General features: G+C 62.4%; 2 protein-coding genes across 2 annotated transcripts in view; both read left to right on the top strand.

Moving 5' to 3' along the window:
- ZC3H3 (zinc finger CCCH-type containing 3) overlaps window positions 1-10,080 on the top strand; it is a 91,425-nt gene extending 81,345 nt beyond the window's left edge. The window contains exons 10-13 of the mRNA XM_032415845.1: window positions 6,879-7,057; window positions 7,679-7,845; window positions 7,903-8,073; window positions 9,688-10,080. Of these exons, the coding sequence (XP_032271736.1) occupies window positions 6,879-7,057; window positions 7,679-7,845; window positions 7,903-8,073; window positions 9,688-9,719 (549 nt within the window). The 3' untranslated portion in view covers window positions 9,720-10,080. The remainder of the gene's footprint in view (window positions 1-6,878; window positions 7,058-7,678; window positions 7,846-7,902; window positions 8,074-9,687) is intronic.
- A 6,049-nt stretch (window positions 10,081-16,129) lies between these two features.
- Window positions 16,130-17,185, top strand: MAFA (MAF bZIP transcription factor A). Its single transcript, XM_032415524.1, has one exon. It carries the CDS (start codon window positions 16,130-16,132, stop codon window positions 17,183-17,185), a length of 1,056 nt encoding a protein of 351 aa, XP_032271415.1.
- The last annotated feature ends 4,116 nt before the right edge of the window (window positions 17,186-21,301 follow it).

Genomic DNA, 21,301 nt, shown 5'->3' with positions numbered 1-21,301 from the left:
CTTTTCAGTTCTAAAATTTCCATTTGGTTTTATCTTTATTTTCTTTTTCTTGGTTGAGACTTTCTGTTTTCATTGTTTCCAGCATATTTTTAATTGCTTGTTGAAACACATTTATAGGGGCACCTAGCGGGCTCAGTCAGTGGAGCGTGAAACTCCTGATCTTGGGGTTGTGAGTTCGAGCCCCATGTTGGGTGTAGAGATTACTTAAAAATGGAATCTTAAAAATAAAAAATAAAATAAAATAAACACATTTATGGTGCTCCTTTAAAATCTTTGTCAGAGAACTCCCACACCTCTGCTGCCTCATGCTGCCAAGCACTGATTGTGTGGAATTCCATTCAGTTTGAGGTCTATACCTTTTTCTGGTATGATGAGTCACTTTTTATTGAAACCTGGACATTTTGGCTGTTATGTTATGAGGATCTGGATCTTTTTTTTTTTTTTTTTTAAGATTTTTTTTTTTTATTTATTTATTCATGAGAGACAGAGCGAGAGAGAAAGGCAGAGGGAGAAGCAGGCTCCCAAGGAGCAGGGAGCCCGATGTGGGACTCGATCCCAGGACCCTGAGATCATGACCTGAGCTGAAGGCAGACGTTTAACCATCTGAGCCACCCAGGCGCCCGAGGATCTGGATCTTACTTAAACTTCCTGTTGCGGCTGGTGTCCTGTGACACCCTGGGTGTAGGAGGAGTGGAGGTGGAGCCTCATCCCTGCCAAGTGGAAATCCAGGCCCCCGCTTGGCCTCCACTGACGCCTGAAGAAGGGTTTCCCTCCTCCTCCTCCTGGGTGGGTGGTACTTACTTCCCACCAAGCCTCCACTCCCTTCCCTGACTGGGAGGGGAAGGGGCCCCCATTCCTGCATCTTTAGGGCCTCCTCTGGCACCAGCCCAGTGAGGCAGGAAGGGACGCCAGGGGCCAGGTCTCCCCAGCCAGTCTTTGCTGGCCTGGGTGGGGTGGGGCCACAGTGTTTCGAGGTGTCTGGCTGGACTGCCCCTTATCTGCACCTATGGACACTTCCAGGTTGCTTCTTCAGCAGAAGGAAGTACGGGGATCCACTGCCACATGGGTCCGTAGGTCTCTGACAGAACCTTCTTGTGGTCGTCACCTGTGTGGTGCCCAGTGCCCCCTGCTGCCTGCTTTGCTGCCTCCTCGGGGGCTTATTCACTACGTGTAGAGCCTGGCACGGGCAGTGTTCCTCATTTATTGTGTTTAATAAACTTGTTGTTTGTAATAATTGTGGATTCACTTAAAAGTTGCAAGCTAGTGCAGAATCCCCACACACGCCTCCCCCAGCCCCTGCTGTGAACGGCCCCCACCAGCAGCAGGCTAACCATCAAAACCGGAAGAGCAGCATGGGTGCATTCCTGCCAGCCTGACTCCAGGCCCTGTCTGCACTCTGTCTGGTTTCCCACTAATTTCCATTTTCTGTTCTGGGGCGGCGCATTGGATTTGGTTACCATTTTGGAGTGAATGACTGAATGAGGCCTTGGCCCAAATGACCGCAGGAGAGGACAAGGATAGATGCCTCCGGGGGGATGTTCAGAGGGAGAGTGGTTGGGCACAGTCAGAGGAGGGGTGGGGTGGGGAGCGGGGGCGGGGGGTCCGAGACTGTCTCCAAGGTCAGGAAAGGGTAGCTTTGGTGTGGGATGGTGGGAAGGAGGCTGGTGAGTCACTGGGGACAGGGGACGTTGATGAACCACCCTGCTGGTGTTGCTGGCAGTAGAAGTGGGACCCGGCTCCCAGGAGGGACAGGTGGCGATGGAGGCTGCTGTTTGGCCTGAGATGAGCCGGCGAGACCCAGGAGGAGTGGGAAGGCCAGGGGCCCCTACATGGCACCCACATCGGAGGCTGCTGTAGACGAGCTAGATGGAAGATTTGGGCCTGTTCCTGGCCAAGGAAGAGAGAGCACTGTGGAAAGGCAGACGGCCCACCTGAGTCCTGGCAGACTGGCTGGCCTGGAGCCAGCAGCCAGTGGAGAAAGGGCCCTGGGAAGGAAGTGGGACCGTGGGAGCCCCGGTGGCTGTGGGGGCAAGCACAGGTGGGCATTGCAGTTGGTCCTGGCCTCTCGTGGCCTCACCCCTCTGGTTGGTGCTTCATGGAGGGCAGGCTGGCATCTTGGGCTCCACTGAAGGCCTGTGGGGATCAGGGCATTAGCGCGTGTCTTTAGCAAGGTGCAGGCCACCGGTCTGGGGGGTGACAGTCTGCTGTCGTAGACGCTGGAGGCAGTTTTCAGGTGGCTTATGCCCGTTCACACTTGTGGACCAGTTTTCTTGCCAACACTTGGTGACATTCAACCTCTTTTTTTCTCTTTGAACAATTGAAGGACAAAAAGTTACTTTACTATAACTATATTTTTTTTTAATTTGCCTTTACTGGACTTAATGAGGCCAAATGCCTTCCCTGTGTTTAAACCTTTTGGGCCTTTCCTTCTGAAAAATACCTGGGGTTTTGTTGGTTTCTTTAGGTGAGAGTGGGGACAGTTTTCCACTAGGTTGGTTTTCTCTTGCTGATTCACAGGGAATTTATAAGTATAAAATATGAATATAAAAATACATAAACTATTCTGGACATCAGCTTTTTGTCAGTCATATAAGTGGCAGATATCTTCTTTGTGGTTTATTTTTTCCCTTCTTTGTGGTGTTATTTTTGAAGAACAGAAGTTCTTAATTTTAATGGAAATTATTTTATCAATCTTTCTTTACAGCTTGCACCTTTGTGTCTTGTATGAAAAATCCTGCCACATTCCAAAAGTTTGGAGGGCCTTCCAAAAGCCCCGTAGGCTGGCCTTTCACTCGTGGGCCTGTCTCCTTTGATCTAAGTGTCTGATGTTAGATCGGGGTCCAGTTTCATTTTGCCCAAGCACCTTGCATTGGAAGGCCCATTTCCCCTGGGGTTCATGGACGTGGCTCTGTGTCGGGGCTCTCGGCTCTGCTCTGTGTGTATCCTTGAGCCGTTTCCGTGCTTGCCGGATTCCTTGAGCTTCATGATAATTCCTAATAATAAATTCTTTCACCTTGTTCTTCTTCACAGCTGTTTTGCCCTTTATCCTTCCAGAACTATATTTTATTTTATCTTATTTATTTTTTATTTATTTTTTTTAAGATTTTATTCATTTATTTGACAGAGAGCGAGAGCAGGAACACAAGCAGGGGGAGCGAGGGAGAGGGAGAAGCGGGCTCCCCGCTCAGCAGGGAGCCCGATGTGGGGCTCGATCCCAGGACTCTGGGATCATGACCTGAGCTGAAGGCAGACGCTTAACGACTGAGCCACCCAGGCGCCCCCCAGAACTGTATTTTAGATCCAATGTAACTTTTTTAAAAAGTTGGAAATTTGATTGAGATTGTCCTGAGTCGTGGTCTCTGGTGAGAATTGGTCCCTATCTTTCCAGGGAGTCTTTCTGACTGTGAGCGGGCATCTGACTCTGCTTATCCAGGCCACCCCTCCGATGCCTTTTACTGAAGTTCTTCTTTGTCTCCATGAGATTTGTTCCTGTCATTTTTATTGTTATTATAAATAACGTATTTCAAAATTTTATTTTCTCACTGTTCATTGGTGTATGGACATGCAATTCTTTATACTGATTTTGTCTCCAGGAACCTTGCTAAACTGTATTAGCGATTGCTACGGTTTATCCACAGACTCTTCAGTTTGCTACATAAGCAGAAATGTATCTTTTGCAGATAATGGCCGTTTCCCCTCCTTTGAGCTTAGATGCGTTTTCTCTATCTTTTCTTGCTGCTGCCCCAGCTGTGGCCCCAGCACAGTGCTAAGTAGTGATGGTAGTGGGCTTCCCACCTTTCCCCACTGCGAGTGATGCTTTCTGGAAGGTTAAGAAACCCGTTATACTGGGGCACCTGGTGCCTCACTTGGTTGAGTGTCTGACTCTTGGTTTCGGCTCAGGTCATGATCTCAGGTCAGGGTCCTGGGATCGAGGCCCAAGTCTGCTTGTCTTCCTCTGCCTCTGCTTCTTCCCCCCTCCCCCCACTCACACGCTCTCTAAAATAAATAAATAAATCTTTTAAAAAAAAAGAAACCCTTTATATTAAACTAAGGAAGTTCCATTCAATTAATAATCTGCTAACCTTTGAATTAATGCTGAATTAAACACTTCTTGTGTCTGTTGAGGTGATGCTATGATTCCACCCATGTAGTCTGTCAGTGTGCTGATTTGTTTGTTGATTTTCTCAGTTAAACCAACCTTGCATTCCTGAGGGAGCCCAGCCTCGTGTGTCCCCACGCCCTGTGGGACTCTCACACCTCGTGTAGGCGTGACTGAAAACGGCCCGAGTGCTCTTCTGTGGTCTCATCTGCTCAGGTTTTGCTCTCAGGGTTGCTCTAGCCCTGGAACGGAGTTGAGGAGCGTCCTCTCTGCCCCCGGCCGTGGACCGCTTCCTGCAAGGCCGGCTTACTGGACATGTGCTGGAACCTCAGGAAGACCCTGGGCTGCAGCTTGCTTTGTTTCTGAACTACTGATTCACATGCATTTATGGTCAGAGGAATATTCACTCGGGTTTTGTTTTTCTTGTTGACAGATGTTTCTAGAATTTGTCAGTTTCATCTGTGTTTTCAGGTTCGTTGGCGTTAAAGTTGTTGGTTACGTTGCCCTGGTGGCTGTTTCTCCACAGTGCCAACAGTCAGGGCACATTTGTCCTTCCTAACGCTTATGTGTCCCTCTTTATTTCCTGATTTGTCTTATCAGACACAGTTACTAGTATCTTCAAAGAACTAACTCTTTGCCCTCTTGGTTTTTGCTGTTCTTTTGTCATTTCATTTGTTTCTGTTCTTGCCTTGTATTTTCCTCTGCTTGGCGTGGGTCGTTCTGCTGTTCCCCCACCTGCTGAGCCGGCCCGCTCCGCTAGTAGAGCCTGAGGACTTCTCTCCGTTGGTTCTTGTTTGACCTAGCAGTTATTTAGTAGTGTCTGTGCTAATTTCCAGGTGTTTGGGGGGTTTTCTGGGGCTTCTGTTTGGTGGTTTGACTTTGCTCTTTCCTCAGAGGGCCTAGTCTACGTGAAGATGTGAGGCCTTGGAACTGGAGACTCAGTTTGTGTCCAGTATGCTTCTGAGAGTAGCCGTCTGCCATCATTGGACCTTCTTGAAAGCTCTTGGATGATTCGAGAACATTCTTTACATCCGACCCTGGATGTGTGGTTGTCCTAGGGAGGAGGGTTATAGCTCAGACCAGCACTGCCCAGTAGGAAGGTCCACCGGATGTGAGCCACATGGGATATTTTAAGTGTTCTAGTAGCCACCTTAAAAAAGCAAAAACAGAAGCGGTAAAATGAATTTTAATCTGCCACACATTTCCACGTGCAATCAGGGAGGAAACGTAACTGTGGCCTTCTACGTTCTTCCTTCTTGCTGAGCCCAGCCTCCTCTGATGTGGTGGATGCATGCTGCCGCCGAGGCTCAGGGTGGCCGCGTGGCTGGTGGCCACTGCCCAGGACAGCGCAGGTCCCGGCCCCTCTGGCCGCCTCTCTGTGTGCACTCGGCATCCAGGGAAATAGCTTCTCTTGTCCGGTGCCAGGCCCTCTCCACGCAGAGACCCTTCCTGTCCCCTCCACCCCCCCCCCACAGTTGCCCTCCCTCCCCAGCAGACCCCACCCTCTGGACTCTCCTGCTCTTAGAGCGGGCCTCATGAGGCTTCAACTCGGTGTGGAGGGCATGGGGAATGAGCAAGTGAGCAAGCATTAGCTTTCTCGTGGGGCAGGGGTGGGTGCGGCCCCACCACAGGGACAAGCTGACGGGGTGCCGTGGGTGTTCAGGGGTCCTGCAGCCTGCCCAGATGGCTCTGCCAGTTCCAGCCTGCTCCCATCTCCACACCAGCTCCCAATACTGGTGTGAGGGGCTTCCCCTGCTGGGGGGCAGGTGTGAGGCCAAGAATGGGGCTGGTGCCCAGATTCTGCTCCAAGAATGGGCACACGCTCTGTGGGGTCCTCAGCCAGGCTCTTCATGCCGAGACCGGGGCCCTGGGGACCGGCTCCCAGGAGGGAGGTTTCGGGCTCGGCAGGTACGGCTTTGAGGCCGTAGCCACATATTTCCAAGCAGTTCAGCCAGTGCAGGGCCCCCCGTGTCCTCTGTGAGCGCTGCAGCCCAGGGTGGTTTTCACCTCCGTTCTGGGTGGGATTGGCGGGGACTCTGCAGCGCTACTTGTTCGGGACTGTGTCTCTCCTGCCGCCTGGTCAACATGAGGGGCAGTTGCTACATTCCGACTCTCCCAGGTCATGCCCGCTAAGCCAGCTGCAGGGGCGGGTAGAGATCAGAACACCCCTCCCCTGGAAGGGCCTCAGGCAGGAAGTAGGTGCAGAGCAGGCCTGGAGAGTTGGGCCCATCACTCCCGATGGCTCCCGCCCCTGGAAGCGGGTGGGCCAAGGAAAGGCAGGCCATGGTCAGAGCTTCATGGTTCCCTGTGGGCCTGGTGGGCAGAGCTGAGGCCTCGTGTTGCCCCGAGCACCTGCTGGACGGCGCGCCCCAAACTGGGTATAATTAGCCACCATGACAGGTGTGGTGGATCGGGTGTGCGCTGGCCTCGGCCGACCTGGGCACCCCTGGGCTTGTAGCCTAAACCCCATGCAGTAAGGCCCCCCAGGCATTGAGCCTCCCCCCACATCCCCATCTTCTGCAGTCAGGAGGGGGGATTAGTGCCCCAGGAATCCCCAACCCAGCCGAGCGAGACCCCCAGGCCAGCCTCGGTCCCTGCCTTCCGTCCAGGCCCAGGGTGCTGGCCCTCATGCTTCTCATGGCTCGGGGGCTTGGATGGTTGCAGTGCAGGCCGCTCTGGCCTGGGGGCCTGAGCCCCGGGGGGGCAGAGCAGGCAGGGCCCGCCCACACGGGACAGGGGCCTTGACGGGCTCCCCCAGCTGCACCTCTTCTCCCCCCAGTGCAAGAAGAAGCACACACTGCTGTGCCCTGACTTCTCGCGCAGGGGCCTCTGCCCCCGGGGCGCCCAGTGTCAGCTGCTGCACCGAGGCCAGACGCGCCTCGGCCGGCGGGCAGCCCCCGCCCCGGAGCCCGGCAGTGCGCCCCCCAGGAGCAAGGCCTCCTCCAGCCACGGACCCAGGTGACGGGGACAGCGGGGGCTGCGAGTGTAAGCTCTGGGGGTGGGCCGGAAGCCGTCCCTCGGGACCCTCCGCGGGAGCCTCTAGGCCCCTTCCCAGCTCTTAAGGCTTCAGACCCAAAAAGAAACCTCAGTTCAAAGTTGAGGATCAGTGACCTCCAGAGGCGCCCTACCCCACGTCCCCAGGCTGGACGGAGCTGAGGACATCCTTGGCTCAGAGCGGCCTATGTGGGACTGCCCAGTCCCTGCCCCATGGAGGAAGGTGGGGGCTTCTCAGCTACCCCACTCCCACTCCCCAGGAAAGGGAGGATCCTGGGTGGTGCTCATGGCTGGGGCCCCCCTTTGTGCTCACCTGTCCTGTGAGTGGGCTCCCTGGCAGGTGAGAACAGGGTCAGTGTGGAGCTGGGGCTCGCTGGTCAGGCTCACCCCGGCTGCCTCAGGCCAGAGGCCCCATGTTGTCACCAGCCTGTCTTTGGGACCGAGGGCTGGCCTCAGACCTGGGTGGCGATGCCCCGTGGCTGCTGGGACAGGTGCCGCACAGCTGGTCGGCTAGCGCCCTCTGGACCCCAGCCCTGCCGAGCAGCCGCCCACCCTCACACTTCTGCTCCCCTTCCTTTCCCGCAGGAAGTCCTCGGCTGCCCAGCGCCCCACCAGACAGACGCCCAGCTCCCCTACCTCCGTGGCTGCTGGCTCGGCCTCCCCTCCCTCCTCCCCACGGGGGTTAGCCGCAGCCTCGGGCTCTCCCCTGTCATCCAAGCCGCCCTCCTCCCCGCTCTCCTCCTCCTCCCCCCTGCCCTCGCCCTCCTCGCCCTCCCCCTCCCCCCCCTCCCCCTCGCCCTCCTCCCCTTCCCTGTCCTTGGACCAGGAGGAGCTGTCTCTCCAGCAGGAGGCTGCCTCGGCGGCGACTGGCTCCAGCAGCCTCTCCAAGCTGCCTGCCTTCATCTCCCTGCAGTCCTCGCCGAGCCCAGGAGGCCAGCCCAGGGCCCGGGCCCCCAGGAGCCCCCCAACCAAGGACTCAGGTAGGCAGCTTGGCCCCAGTGCCCACCTCAGACCCACCGAGTCAGAATTCCCAGGCGGGGCCTGGATGGTTGACGAGCGCCCAGCATGGGCCGGGTGCTGCTGGGCCATGTCCCCCACTGGCAGGTGCGCACCCCCCGCCCACCGGGGCAGAGCTGGCCGAGGTGTGAGCGCAGCCGCGCCGCTGCGCAGACCACCCCAGCCGAGGGCTGATTTAATTAGGAAGCACCCATTTCTGTTAATTTGTTCTGGAAGATCACCGCGCGCTCCTGGAGAGAACAGATGTTTCCTCTCCCCTGATGAACATTTGGGGCTTGGTAAATGGCTCCACTCAGCCTTGTTTAGGAGAGAAAAGAGGATTTTATGGCTGCAAACGACCCTTTCTGTAAACATTTTACAGCTCTCCGCGCGTTTGAGTGACGATAAACCCCACGCAGCTCGGCGGGCTGCAAATTTGCGACCATACGGCTATCATTTTATTGTCATATTTCACGGTCGTAACGTTAATGGAAGATGCTTGCTGCAGCCTTCTCTAATGGCTCCGCTGAGCATGCTCAGACGCCTGCCTCCGAGGGGCCGGGACGACGGGCCTGTGGGTACCCCGACTTCAGGGCGCAGAGCTGCGGCCAGGCCCTCCACCTGCCCGCCCGGGACCAGGGCACCAGCTCCTTCCATCCGGGCAGGCCTCAGCGGTGGGGAGGGAGCGGGGTGGGGGGCCCTGAGGCCGCCATCCCCAGGGTCACTGGAGGCTGGCAGGGTGGACAAGGCCCAGGGGAGGCTGCAGAGAGCTCCACTGGCCTTGGAGCCTCCATCAGCCTTCATTTCCTGCTCGGCCCTCCCCTGACCTGGGCCAGGATGGGGAGCTGGTGGGGCAGGAGGAGGTGGGCCTGGGAGGGCTCCGGGGCAGGAGGCCAGCAGCCAGCCAGTAGGGGCCACGGCCCGCAGGCAGAGGCCGTGAAGTCTGCGGACCTGGAGCCTTGGCTGAGCAGGTGACTGGAGTCCTCAGTCCTGATGTGGGGGACCCAGGAGGAGAGGCAGGCTCACGGGGACACGTAGATGGTGCCGTGCCTCAGGGCAGCCACGTGGAGGCATCTGTGGTCAGCGGGGGTGCCAGCCTGAGAGGTGGCCTGGAGCATTCATAGCAGAGGAGAGGCACTGAGGCCCCGTGAGCGTGGGGTACACCGCGCAGGAACCCCCCGTTGGACGTGACTTTCTGTCCTCAGGCCCTCTGCTCTGCTGCGGGAAGCCGTCCCTGCCCCCAGGCCCTCTTGCCCCTAGGCCCTGTCCCTCTGTACAGGGACCCAGGTCCCTCCACCCCTCCCCAGCCAGCTGCTCGCTCGGCTGCTGAGCCAGAAGGCACGGTGAGCGTCCATGTGTGCGTCTGGCAGCCTGGCTCCACGTGGGAGCGTGGGCTGCGTCGTCGGGCCTGCGTGCAGGTGGCAAGCACCTGGTATTTATAGCCCCGCCAGCAGATTGCCGTGACTCCCTGGACCCCAGCGCAGGCAGGGGGCTGGAAGGAGTCTCCCCCAGCCTGAACCGGAAGCTTCGGCAGTAGGGGCGCTCCTCCTTGGCTGGGGGGGGTTCCTGGCGCCTGACCTTTGCCTCTCTCGGAACAGGGAAAACTCTGCACATCAAACCCCGTCTGTGAGGGCCCAGGGGGCCAGCCCGCGCCTACCTCAGCCCCTCGTTCCTGGAGAGGAAGAAGGCTCATGCCCCAGAGGAGAGGCCGCCTGCCGCCGAGTCACCCCCGGGAGCCCCGGGGCCGTGGCTCTGCCCACCTGGCCCTCAGCCTTCCGTGACCAGTGTGTGCCCAGGGCTCTGCCCAGCCAGCCCCTCTGCACACCCACCTTCCTCCCACTCCCCCCAGCCCAGAGGGGTGCCGGGCAGGGCTCCCAGCCAGGCCTGTGCCCACTGTGGGTGTGAGCAGCAGCGCCACGCACCCCCCACCTCCCCCCAGGACTCCCGCCAGGCTCCCTGGTGGGTGTTTTATGTTCAGCAATAAAGGTTCTGTCCTGTGTCTGCTTGGCTCTTCTGCCCGCCGTCACACCGCGGCCCAGCCCTGCCTGCACCAGCTTGGAGGGACACGTGCTGCCCACAGACCCCGAGGCACCCCCTCCAAGGGGTGCCCCACGGAAGAAGAAGGCCTGGCCACAGATCCCTGGTGGCTACAGGGTCTCTGGGCAGGAATGTCGGCCCTCCTCCCTGCCTCCCTGAAATGGCTCAGAGGGCTGGAGGTGACCTCCTCCCCGTGGCCAAGCCCGCGTGCTTGGTGGGGAGGGGCCCAGGAGGGGACCCTGGGGACGTGTTGGGTGCGACAGGCTGGAGCCAGGGGCCCCAAGCTGGGGTTCCGTCCCCAGCCCCTCCTCTGGGTGTCTCGGGACAGTGGCTGGGCCGACAGGGACCCTGGGAGGCTGGGGCCAAGGATTGGAAGGGGCACAGGGCCATTCTGGGGATTTCCCCTCACCGCCCCCCCAGTCACTCCACACGTGAGTGTGTCCCCGCACCTCCCTCCCCAGCTGGCCGCCAGCTCTGCGTCTCAGCCTGGAGTCGGGTCTGCTGCCTCACTGTCCCTCCTCTGCCTGTCCCTTGTGGGCCCGGCTTGCAAGGGCCAGCGCTGGCCAGTGTGTGAGGGCCTCAGCCCACACCACGCCCTTGAGGGGCCCACTGGCCGGAGCGGATCCCCCCTCGGCCCAGCCCACACTCGGACGGGCAGACACTCCAGCCCCGAGGCCGTGATGGGGAGCGGACAGTGGGGAGGGGTCCCGCTCCCCGCCAGTCCATGACTGAGGGGTGGCATCCCTGTCCAGCCGCAGACGCGGTGAGGACGGGGCCGGTTCACGGCGAGGGGCCTGGCCTGTGTCCGTGTCAGCAGCTGGCCGGTGAAGCAGAACGAGAGTTCACAGTCAGTTGTGATGGCGGCTGCCCCCTGTCCGGGACCCCACGCTGACGTCCCCGGGGCCTGAGACGCGTGCTCGCGGCCCCTGCTGCCGCTGACTTGGCAGCATGGTGGGTTCTGGAGTCAGGCCTGGCTGGAAAGAAAGGGACTCCCCATCAGTAAACAGTGGGGTCCCCACTGTGGGCCAGCCTTCCTACCCCCTCAGACGAGCAGGGCCGATGGCACAGGGTGGGGGCTCAGAGTCTGGGCACAGCACTAGCAGTGGGGGGCTGCACAGCTGGGGGCTGCAAGCGGCATGGCAGGCGGTCCCCGGGGCCGGAGCTCGGGCCGCCGGCCGCTGCCCTGTCTCCTGCCCCCTCCTCCCTCGGGGCTCCCTCTCGGCCCCCACCGTGACCTCCCCACTAAGGTTGAACCTTTGATGAGGGAAGGGACGGGGGGATAAATTCCCTCCTCTGCCTGGACAGCTGGACAGACGGCTGGAGACACAGTTGTTAAGTCCAGCCTGATCTCAGGCCCTCACCTCCTCCAGCCTCCCTGCTCTTCCCTTCCCAGTGGACAAGGGGACACGCACCCCGTGCTGCGGACGGGGCAGCTGTGGGCACTGTGGCTGGGCAGCCGGGCCACTGCGTGCTGAACGGCTACCGGGGTGCGGCCCCTCCCAGCGTGGCCCTCGCTCCAGCTTGGCTGGGGTCTCCTGACCGCTCTGGAGCCACGCGGCCCGCTCTGGAGCCACGCAGCCCGCCCAGTGCCCAGAAGCAGCTGGTCTGACCGCGTGGGCCAGGGGGGAAGGCTCGGGAAGGGCTGGCACTCCGGGAAGCACGAGACGCTGGGCCAGTGGCTGCCCTGTTCTGGGCCTGGGCCCAGCTCCCCCACGCTCCTGGACCCATCTGGGGACCTTGTCGGCCCGGGTTCTGCCTGGTCAGAGTCTGGGCTCCTGGGCAGGCCGGGGGTGCAGGGGGGGCAGTTGCTCTGAGCGGAGTGTGCCCACTGGTCACTCTGGGCTTCTCGTGCCAGGAGCAGGCCAGCAGAGACCCTCGGGGATGAAGGTGCTGGTCGCGTCCACACCAACCCAGACTAATCAAGATGCCGGCTGAGGACACGCATTCCAGGCAGAGCCTCTGGCCTTTGCAGAGAGCACAGCATGGGCTCCTCCAGACCGGGGAAGGGCTGCCCCCTCTCCTGGAGCCTACCGTCTCTGGCCCCAGGCCCGTGCCCTTCCGTGGACTGCCCTGGCGTGGCAGGTTATGGGGACTCCCAGAGATTGGCCGCACAGGATGGGGAGCCCCATATGAGGGCAGCAGGCCGGCCCTGGGCCCCTCGCGCTAGTTCTCCTGCTGCCTGCTGTGGCCAGGGGGGGGATGTCTGTCCAGCTGAGGCCTGGGTTCATGTGGTCAGCAGAGTGGCAGGGTTGGTGGCCCCGCTCGGACCCTGCAGCGGGGAGCAGACACTTCACTGACCCTCCGAGCTGGAGGTGAGGGGCTGGGCCCCAGGCAGGTGGCTTTGGAGACCTCGGAGCCGTGGTCCACGTCTAAGCTCTAAGCTGGGGGTCCTTAGTCTCAGGGTGAAGTGAGGTGCCTGTTGTGGGAGCAGGAGGGGGAGGCGAGGACTGGGGCGGGGTGGGCCTGGCCTCACCGGAGGACTGGGGGAGCGGACTGGGAGAGAGCCCCTGGTGCGATGGGCTTCCCAGCCCGAAGCCCTTCCCCAAGGAGGTGCCCCCCGGCTGTGTGCACCCCCCAGAGTGTGCCTGGCACACAGCCTCCTCATTTTAAGGGCAGATGAGCCCCCTAAGTGGGGAGGGCACCGGGCCCTGTGGTCACTGAGCCCAGGAAGGGTGTGGGGGGGTGGGACCCTGTCAGGGGGCTGAGCAGCGGGGACTGGACAAAAATACCCGTCCAGACCCTGTGCAGCACACTTTCTGCTGAAGCGTCCATTAACATCGAGGGTCCGGAGCCCCGGGCAGTGCGCGCGGCCCAGGACAAGTGCGGGCAGGCTGGCGTCCTCCTGCCGGCTGGTGCTTGTCCGGTGGCGGCTGGCGTGGCGGGCGCCCCCCCCAGCCCGCAGCAAGCTCCGGCAGCCCCTCCCGCCGCCCCCTGCCGGCCTCTCACCTGCTCCAGGGGCTCCCTCTGAGAAGGGCGGGACCTGGGACCTGCTTCCAGGCAAGAACCCCGCTGACTTTGTCCCCCGCTGATGTAAGCCTCCAAAGGCTCTCCTGCGGCCCAGGGGGGGCAGCCATAGGGTCGGGGGAGCCCAGGGCGTCCACCAGCCCCCAGGCAGCCGGGGCCTGGGCTCCTCAGACTCTGGGAAACGGCCCTGCCAGCAACCAACCGAGCTTGCAGGCACCCTTCCCTGAGGAACCTGCCCAGGAGACCCTGAGCAGGGCGGGGGTGGGGGCCGGCGGTCAAGGCCTGCGGGACTTCAGGCCTCGGACACCGGGCGGGATGTAGTAAACGTGGGTTAGGTCGCTAGACTCAGCCGGCCCGTCGCCCCTGCCTCCACGTCCTCCCAGCGGTGGGGCTCAGAGACGAGCCGTCCCAAGCCCGGGACAGACCCACCCAACACAGAGCCCAGGCGCCTAACGAAAAGCTGCATTATGTCCTCACGCTCCCGCGGGCTCGTTTCCCACCAGAGATCTCTGGGCCACCTTCCTGATGGAAGACGCCCCCAGGGCAAGGCCGTAGCTACTCAGTACAGATTTGTGGGGTGCATCTAATGAGGAGCCACGGGGTGGGCCCTGTGGAATCCCGTTGGTTCAAGCACTGACTGGCATGCAGGGGTTGCACGGGAAGAGCACGCACCTTCTCTGGGGCAGCGCGGAATCGGGGTGCTCCTCTCCTGGCTGCACGTGGGCAGTTGAGGGAGCCCAGAGGACGGCGTTGTTCTGGCTGAGGGCACACGGCAAGCCTGTCCGCCTTCCCTGGGTCCTCACGGACTCCGCTCCCCGGCCCCGGCTGAGGAGGAAGGAGGCGGGCTGGGAGCCTGCCACCTGAGCCCGGAAAGGCCAGCACCTTCCCTGGGCTCAAGAAGCCCAGCACGCCCACTCTGCCCAGCGCCGCAGGGGTGACCCCTCCCGAGCCTGCCGGCCCCTGACTGGCAAGAGCCCTGAGGAGGCCCCCCAGGCCTCAGGGAGCAGAAGAGAAGGCAGCAAGAGGGGCAAACCTCTCGGCTTCCCTCTCTCTGGGAGCTTTGTACCCCACTCAGTAAACCTTGCTTTGCTGCCCCCCCATACAAGCAGCAAGAGGCTGGGGGTCGTGGGCTTCCCCCGGGTCTCCTGCACCCGAGGCTCCGGAGCAGCCAAGAGCTGAGGGCAGGCCCGCTGGCTAGTCCGGCCCCAAGGCTAGTGCCTGGCCCCAGGCCGCCTCCTCCCCAGGGCAGTGAATGAATGAGTGGGTGCGGAAATGAAGAAGTGCTATGTGCCAGATGAATGAATCTGCGTGTGATCGAAGGCAGGGCCCAGCATCCTTGAATATCACACTTGGGGGCCTGATGTAGGGGGACCTGTCCCCACTTAGCCAGACTTGGTGGCTGAGTGTGGCCTCCCTCTGAGCGCAGGGTGGGGGTCCTTAAAGGGAACCCCAAACCCTGCAATGCGACTGGCAACCCATGCAGCCTGGAGCCCAAGCGCCAGCCGGGGGCCTTGCTTCTGCCACCGGCTGAGCCATCCCTGCAGGGGCAGGAGGGTCCTCGTGGTGGGCCTGACCCTGCCTGCCCAGCAGAGCCCGGCCGGGAGGGCTGTGGGGGCAGGAGGAAGGGGTGAGTGGTGCCCTCCTGGCACAGCGGGGCTGGGCCACCCTATGACATCTTAGGAAACGGGGTTTCCCTCCCACTTGTATGAATTTTTGTGATTATAAGATAATAGGCATTTATGCCTGGAACAAGATAAAAACAAGCTGCCCCAGTGACTTCCTGCCCAGGTCCTTCCAGAATTTTCTTTGGATGCACAGCCGGTTATATTTAAGATTGAATTTGTTAATTGTAAAAGTTCTATAACAGCAGTATAGAAATTGGTGGGTGGGGGGCCCCAAGCACTCCGGGTGACGCTGAAGCAAGGTGCGGCCCCTCCCAGCTCCGTCCACCCTGGAGGGGTCGTGTCCAGGGCCCCCCTGCTCCGGGAGCGCGCCCCTGCACAGTCGTGCGCGCCCCTCGGCCCCCCCGCCCCGGCTCCCCGGCGCCCGCCCCCGCCGGCCCGCGCGCTTCGCCCCCCCCACCTGCGCCCCGCGGTGGAGCCGCTGAACGGAGGTGCCAGCAACTTTGTTGACTAAATTCCTGAACCCGCCCGAACCGCGGCGCTAAAAATAACCGGCACTCCCCTCGCCGCGCCCGACCGGGCCGCGCCGTGGCCCCGGTGTCGGCAGGCCGGAAGGTCCCGGCGCCGCCGCGCTAGCGAGGCTGCGGGGTCACGGCCCGCCGGGCGGCGGGGAGACCGAGGCACCGAGGGGCCCCGTCAGCTCCCCGAGACTCTGCGGCCTCCCCGTCGCGGACGCGGGGCCCTGGAGGCCGCAGGCCGGACTCCGTGCCCCCCGCGCCGTGCGTCCTCCGCACCCCTCTGCCCCGCGCCCTCCGCGCGTGCAGTCCCCCGCGGCGGCCACCAGAGGGCCCTGCCCCCTCCGCTCGCGGGCTGCCCGTCATCTCCCCTTCCCACAGCTGTTCCCCGCAGGAGATTGACAGCTGGGCTCCGGGTTGCCATGGGGATAGGCAAATGAGGGCGGCGGGTCTGGGGCTCCGATTGGCCTGGGGGCTCGCGCCCCTCCCAGGGAGGCGGGCCCGAGCGCCCTGCTCTATAAAGGGGAGCGCGCGGCGCGGCGGTCGGCCGTGGAGGCGGGGCCGGTTGGACGCGGGCGGAGCGCGGGGAGCCCGAGCAGCCCGAGGCGGCGGCCTCACTGCCACCCGCCCGGCCACCCGCCAGGCCGCCGACGAGGGGACAGGGAGCGCGGCCGGCCTGCGCCCCCCGGGGTGCGGCCGGGGCCGCCGGAGAGCCCCGACCGGCGGCCTCCCCCCGCCCCTAAGTTGGCCGCGCGAAACTTTTCCCCGCGCGTCTGGGCGCCGCCCCCTCGCCGAGACCCGCCGCCCGTGGGGAGTGAAGGGGGGCAGAGGCCCGCGGCTCCCCCCCCCCGCCTCCCGTCGGGGCGCAGCCGGGTGCGGCGGCGGGGCCGGGGTCCCGGGCGATGGCCGCGGAGCTGGCGATGGGCGCCGAGCTGCCCAGCAGCCCGCTGGCCATCGAATACGTCAACGACTTCGACCTGATGAAGTTCGAGGTGAAGAAGGAACCGCCCGAGGCCGAGCGCTTCTGCCACCGCCTGCCGCCCGGCTCGCTGTCCTCGACGCCGCTCAGCACGCCCTGCTCTTCTGTTCCCTCCTCGCCCAGCTTCTGCGCGCCCAGCCCGGGCACCGGCGGCGGCGGCGGCGCGGGGGGCGGCGGCGGCAGCGCGGCGCAGGCCGGGGCCACCCCGGGGCCGACGAGCGGAGGCCCGGGCGCCGTCGGGGGCGCCTCGGGGAAGCCGGCGCTGGAGGATCTGTACTGGATGAGCGGCTACCAGCACCACCTCAACCCCGAGGCGCTCAACCTGACGCCCGAGGACGCGGTGGAGGCGCTCATCGGCAGCGGCCAGCACGCCGGGCACCACGGCGCGCACCACCCGGCGGCCGCCGCGGCCTACGAGGCTTTCCGGAGCCAGGGCTTCGGGGGCGGCGGCGGCGCGGACGACATGGGCGCCGGCCACCATCACGGCGTGCACCACGCCGCCCACCACCACCACGCCGCCCACCACCACCACCACCACCACCACCCGCACCACGGCGGCGGCGGCGCGGGCCACCACGTGCGCCTGGAGGAGCGCTTCTCCGACGACCAGCTGGTGTCCATGTCGGTGCGCGAGCTGAACCGGCAGCTCCGCGGCTTCAGTAAGGAGGAGGTCACCCGGCTGAAGCAGAAGCGGCGCACGCTCAAAAACCGCGGCTACGCGCAGTCGTGCCGCTTCAAGCGGGTGCAGCAGCGGCACATTCTGGAAAGCGAGAAGTGCCAGCTCCAGAGCCAGGTGGAGCAGCTGAAGCTGGAGGTGGGGCGCCTGGCCAAGGAGCGGGACCTGTACAAGGAGAAATACGAGAAGCTGGCGGGCCGGGGTGGCCCCGGGGGCGCGGGCGGGGCGGGGTTCCCGCGGGAGTCCTCGCCGCCGCAGGCCGGGCCCGGCGGGGCCAAGGGCGCACCCGACTTCTTCCTGTGAGCGGCCGCCCCGAGGGTGCGCCGCCGCCGGGCAGACGCTCGGACTCCGCGCGCCCCGCCGCAAGGTCCGCAGGCGCCGGGCTGGAGGCCCCTGCTCGGCCCGCGCCGCCCCGGCTCGCCGTCGGACGTGGCCGCGACCCCTCTGCGCACGGAGCGGGGGCTTCCCGGGGGGGTCGAGCCGGAGCGAACTTGTCCCCGGCGCCCGCCTGTACATACGGCCAGCGGGCTCCGCCGCCCCGACGCCGCCCGCCCGCCTCTCCCCCGTCCGTCGTCCTTCTCGCGGCCTCACCTTCCTTGCCCGTTTTTACTACTCCTTTTTAAAGCGACCTTATTTTCGAAGTATTTCTATTTATTTTGCTCGGTGATTAGGAAAGAAAACCCCGGAGGAAGCTCCCTCGCTCCCGGCCGGGGTCCACCCTCGGACGTCCGCGTGTCCCAGCATGTGTCGCTCGCCCGGAGGGGTCCGGTCCCTGCCTGCCCTCCTGCCCGCCTGCCCCCCACCCTGCCACCGGCGTCCCCTAGAGATTGAAGCCAAGGAATATTATCTATGCTGTGTTCAGTCCTGCTGCCCTACTATACTCACGGGGGGAGGGGGGTTGGGGGGGTCGCCGCGCTCTGCGGGTGGGGGCTGGCCCGGACTCCCCTGCTGCTATTTCTCTATGCACCAGATCGTATTTATGACTCCCGGGGAAATATATCTTATTTTAATCTTCAAGAGAAGTGGAAGAAAAAAAAAAAGTAATGCACAGTATTTCTAGCAAAAAAAAAATTTTTTTTTTTTTAAGAGGAGGTTTCAGCCTGAACCTCCTGGCATGGAGGCGAGTGAAGAAAGTGTTTTTATTTTCATTTAAATTGTGTTTCGTTTTGTTTGTGGAATCTTTTTTTTTTTTTTTTTTTAAAGCCCAGTGGCTCTTTGGACTGGCCAGTGGAGGGAAGGTAGCGCAGCCCCTGGCCAGCCGATCCCTGCAGGACGGCCAGGCCCCTGGCCTCCAGTGGGTCCTGTGCTCTTTCCAGGCCTGCTCCTGCCCAGCGCTCTGAGCAGGAGATGCTCTAAGTCGTTGAAAGTTTTCCTGTGTTGTTGGGTTTTGTTGGATAATTTTTTCATTTGCTATGAAGCCAAGGAAAGGGAAAAAAAAAACAACACAAAATAAATCCGTTTAGATCCAAAGTCACTGGAGCCTGGTTGGTTTTTCTGTGGCTTTCATTTTTGCCCTGTTTCTCCCCGAATAGAAAGAAAAGGAGATGCGTGACCAGGGCCCTGCCTTAGCTGTGGGTGACCCACCTGGGCCACCGGAGAGGCCCTGATCAGAGTTGTAAACAAGGCTGCGGTCAGCTGGTGGGACCTGCAGGCACCTTCCCTGGCCGCCTGGTGGGGAGGAAGGCCTCAAGGTGGTGGCCCCAGGCTCCCTCTAAGGCGGGATGGTGGTGATGCCACGTGCAGGGCCCATGTGTGCTGGTGGCTGGTACTTGTCCCCAGTTCTGAGCCCGCAGTCCCCCCCCCAAAAGGGGTGGCCCCGCTTCTGTCTTCTAAAGGGTCAAGACCAGGTTGCGGGGGCGCCAGGGAGGAGCAGGACCTCTGGAAATCTCACACCCTAAAGGGTCCCAGAGCAGTTGCAGGACTTAGGGGACCATGGGACCAAGGCTGGTGAAGGTCCGCGGTGTGCATATTTAAAGGGATGAGCTTCGCGGGCCGGCCAGCTCTGCGCTGCTTTTCGGTCTGGAGACAGCAAAGGCTCGTCCTCGGGGTTGGGACGGCTGCCGTTCTCTGAGTGCGTGGCCTGAGCTTGTCTTACCGTCTCAGTCTGACCCAGAGAAAAGGTGGGGGCTGCCGCCTCCCCTTTTGCTTTAGAATAAAACTGGTAACAAGATGGTTGGGTCTCCGTGGGGGTTTGAGCAAAATCCCCAAACCCAGGGGCTGAGATCTCGAGCCCTCAGGAGGGGAGCAAGAGGCTGTACATCTGGGGGGCAAAAACGCTGGTGCAGAGAGAAGTAGAAATGGGGGGGTGCGGGGATGAGCTCAAGGACCAGGTGGGGAGGCTGCAGCACGACCAGGGGCAGCCAGCCCAGCAGGTCCCAGCCAGCCTCGGTAAGGGGACCCCGAGGACTCAAGAGGATCACCAGAGGCGGCGGGTGTCCTTTCGGGTATGGGCAGGGTCTGCTGGCTGGTTTTTGACAAGGACACCTTAGTTTTCACTGTTGCCACGGAAGAGCCACCTGGGAGTCTTCCTCCTGGCAGAGAAAGCAGGCTGGAGGACCAGGCAGCCGGGCCCATCGAGGACCAGACGGGGCCGCGGGGCCCGGAGGCTGTCTCTTTGAGGAGGCAGTGGTAGGCTGGGAGCTGCGCTCACCCCCTCTCTCCAGCCCGCCAGGCCTCCCGGAGCGCAGCCCGCGAGAACCTGGATTGGGCCCCACCACGGCCATCCCCCGGCTGCCGCCCTCGGTGGGTTTCTCCGCAGCGCTGGGCTTGGCGCCGCTGTCCTGTTCTATCTTCTGTTTTCCCTCCTTCTCTCTCTTTCGTTCCTTCCTCCCCCACCTGGCCCCTTTCCTTCTTTTGCCTGGGAGAGAATGAGCTTGGACACCCGGAAGTCATTGTGGGAGGGAGGGAGGGAGGAGGAGCGCTACTTTTTGTGTTTAGAGGCAGATCTTTTCCTGGGAAAACAGCCCATTTGGGGAAAGCATGTCCGGCTCCCAAGCTCTCCTGTGCGCACCGGCCCCCGAATCGCTGTCCGCGGGCCCCGCTCGGCTCTCCCCTGGCGGGCGCAGGGGCCCCCAATGGGCCAGGGCTCCCCGGGAGGGGCTGAGCAGTCAGGCTGGGGCTGGGGCTGGGCAGAGGACCCGCCAAGAAAAAGGGTCGTCTGGGTGTCTGCGGGACTGTGAGTGCGGAGGACACGCAGGTGCGTGGGAGCCGCGGTAGCTTGGAGCCGCCTGGGCCGGAGGGCTGAGAGGAAGCTGGCAGGGCAGCCCCGGGGCGCGGGCCAGGGGTGGGGGTAACCACAGTGCCCGGGCTTAAGCCCCTGAGCCCCGCGCCCCCTGAGAAGGGTGACCCACACCTTCGGCCTGGATGTTCAAGGGGGGCCGTGGTGGCGCCCTCGCCTCAGCCACTCGGCTCCCTCGGCCTATGCTCTGCCCTCCCCGCGGGGGTCCCAGGAGACATCTTTCTGATGGAATCGTACATCCTTGGGGCCTCCACCAACCCCGCCCCGCCTCGCACCCCACCCCCTACCCCACAGGCATTCATTCCTTGGTTACTTCATTCAGTCTGAGAGTCCCTTCTCTGTGCCCGGCCGGCAGGGACCCCAGCAGGGACCCCAATGACCTCCCTGGCCCAGAGCTCCGGGGAGCTGTAGCAAACTCACCAGTATGCGAGCTGGTCCACTGCTGAGTGCCAGAGGAAGGAAGGAGCTGGGGGTTTGGGTTTGCATACTGCAGCGGTGGGCTGGGACATCGAGGCAGGTGCAGGCAGCCTAGAGGGTGTCAGGAGGAGCAGAGGGAGACTCGTGAAGGGGCTGCGCTGGAGGGACAGGGCCTCACCCACATGCTTCACGTGTGCACCCTCATCACGAACACAGACATGCACACACTCCATGCACACTGAACCCGCGGGCACTGGACATAGCCCCCCACACTCGTCCCCTGCGTGGCCGCCCCACCGCAGCAGCTGTCCCTGGCCGCAGGCCACTCTCCCACGCCCTCACCAGCAGCAGCTTCACCCCGCACTCGCAGCGACTCCCAGGGCTGGGCCGAAGCCGCCCAGCTCCTGGCCGAGGCCCGGGAGACCCCTCCCAGCACCGTACCCCACCCCACCCTCGCTGTACCTCTGCCCCAGCGGCCTCTGGGGCAGCGCCATTCCAGGCCCCCAGCCCCCACTCAGAGCACCCAGTTGAGTTTTGTCCTCTGCGCCCGCAAGGGTCCCTACACCCCAAACATGCACACGCATCACACAGCTGCCCCCTGGCCCTCCAGCTGGTTAGGGGTTCCAGGAATCCGGCTCCCAGCCGCTGGCCCTAGGTGGGCCCCAGGGCTGCTCTGTATTGGGGGCACCCCACTTCTGTCTGCAGCCTGCAGCCCCCAGCCTCTCCTAGCCCTGTCTTCTGCAGCCCGTGACTGTCTGAAGGGC

Source organism: Phoca vitulina, unplaced genomic scaffold (assembly GCF_004348235.1).
Source record: "Phoca vitulina isolate PV1807 unplaced genomic scaffold, GSC_HSeal_1.0 scaffold18, whole genome shotgun sequence".
NCBI classification, from domain to species: domain Eukaryota; kingdom Metazoa; phylum Chordata; class Mammalia; order Carnivora; family Phocidae; genus Phoca; species Phoca vitulina.
The sequence above is the reverse complement of the archived record's forward strand: the minus strand, read 5'-3'. Positions and strand labels throughout refer to the sequence as shown.

Coding starts and splice junctions, on each gene's coding strand:
- MAFA (XM_032415524.1), top strand. CDS start 16,130: ATGGCCGCGGAGCTGGCGATGGGCGCCGAGCTGCCCAGCAGCCCGCTG.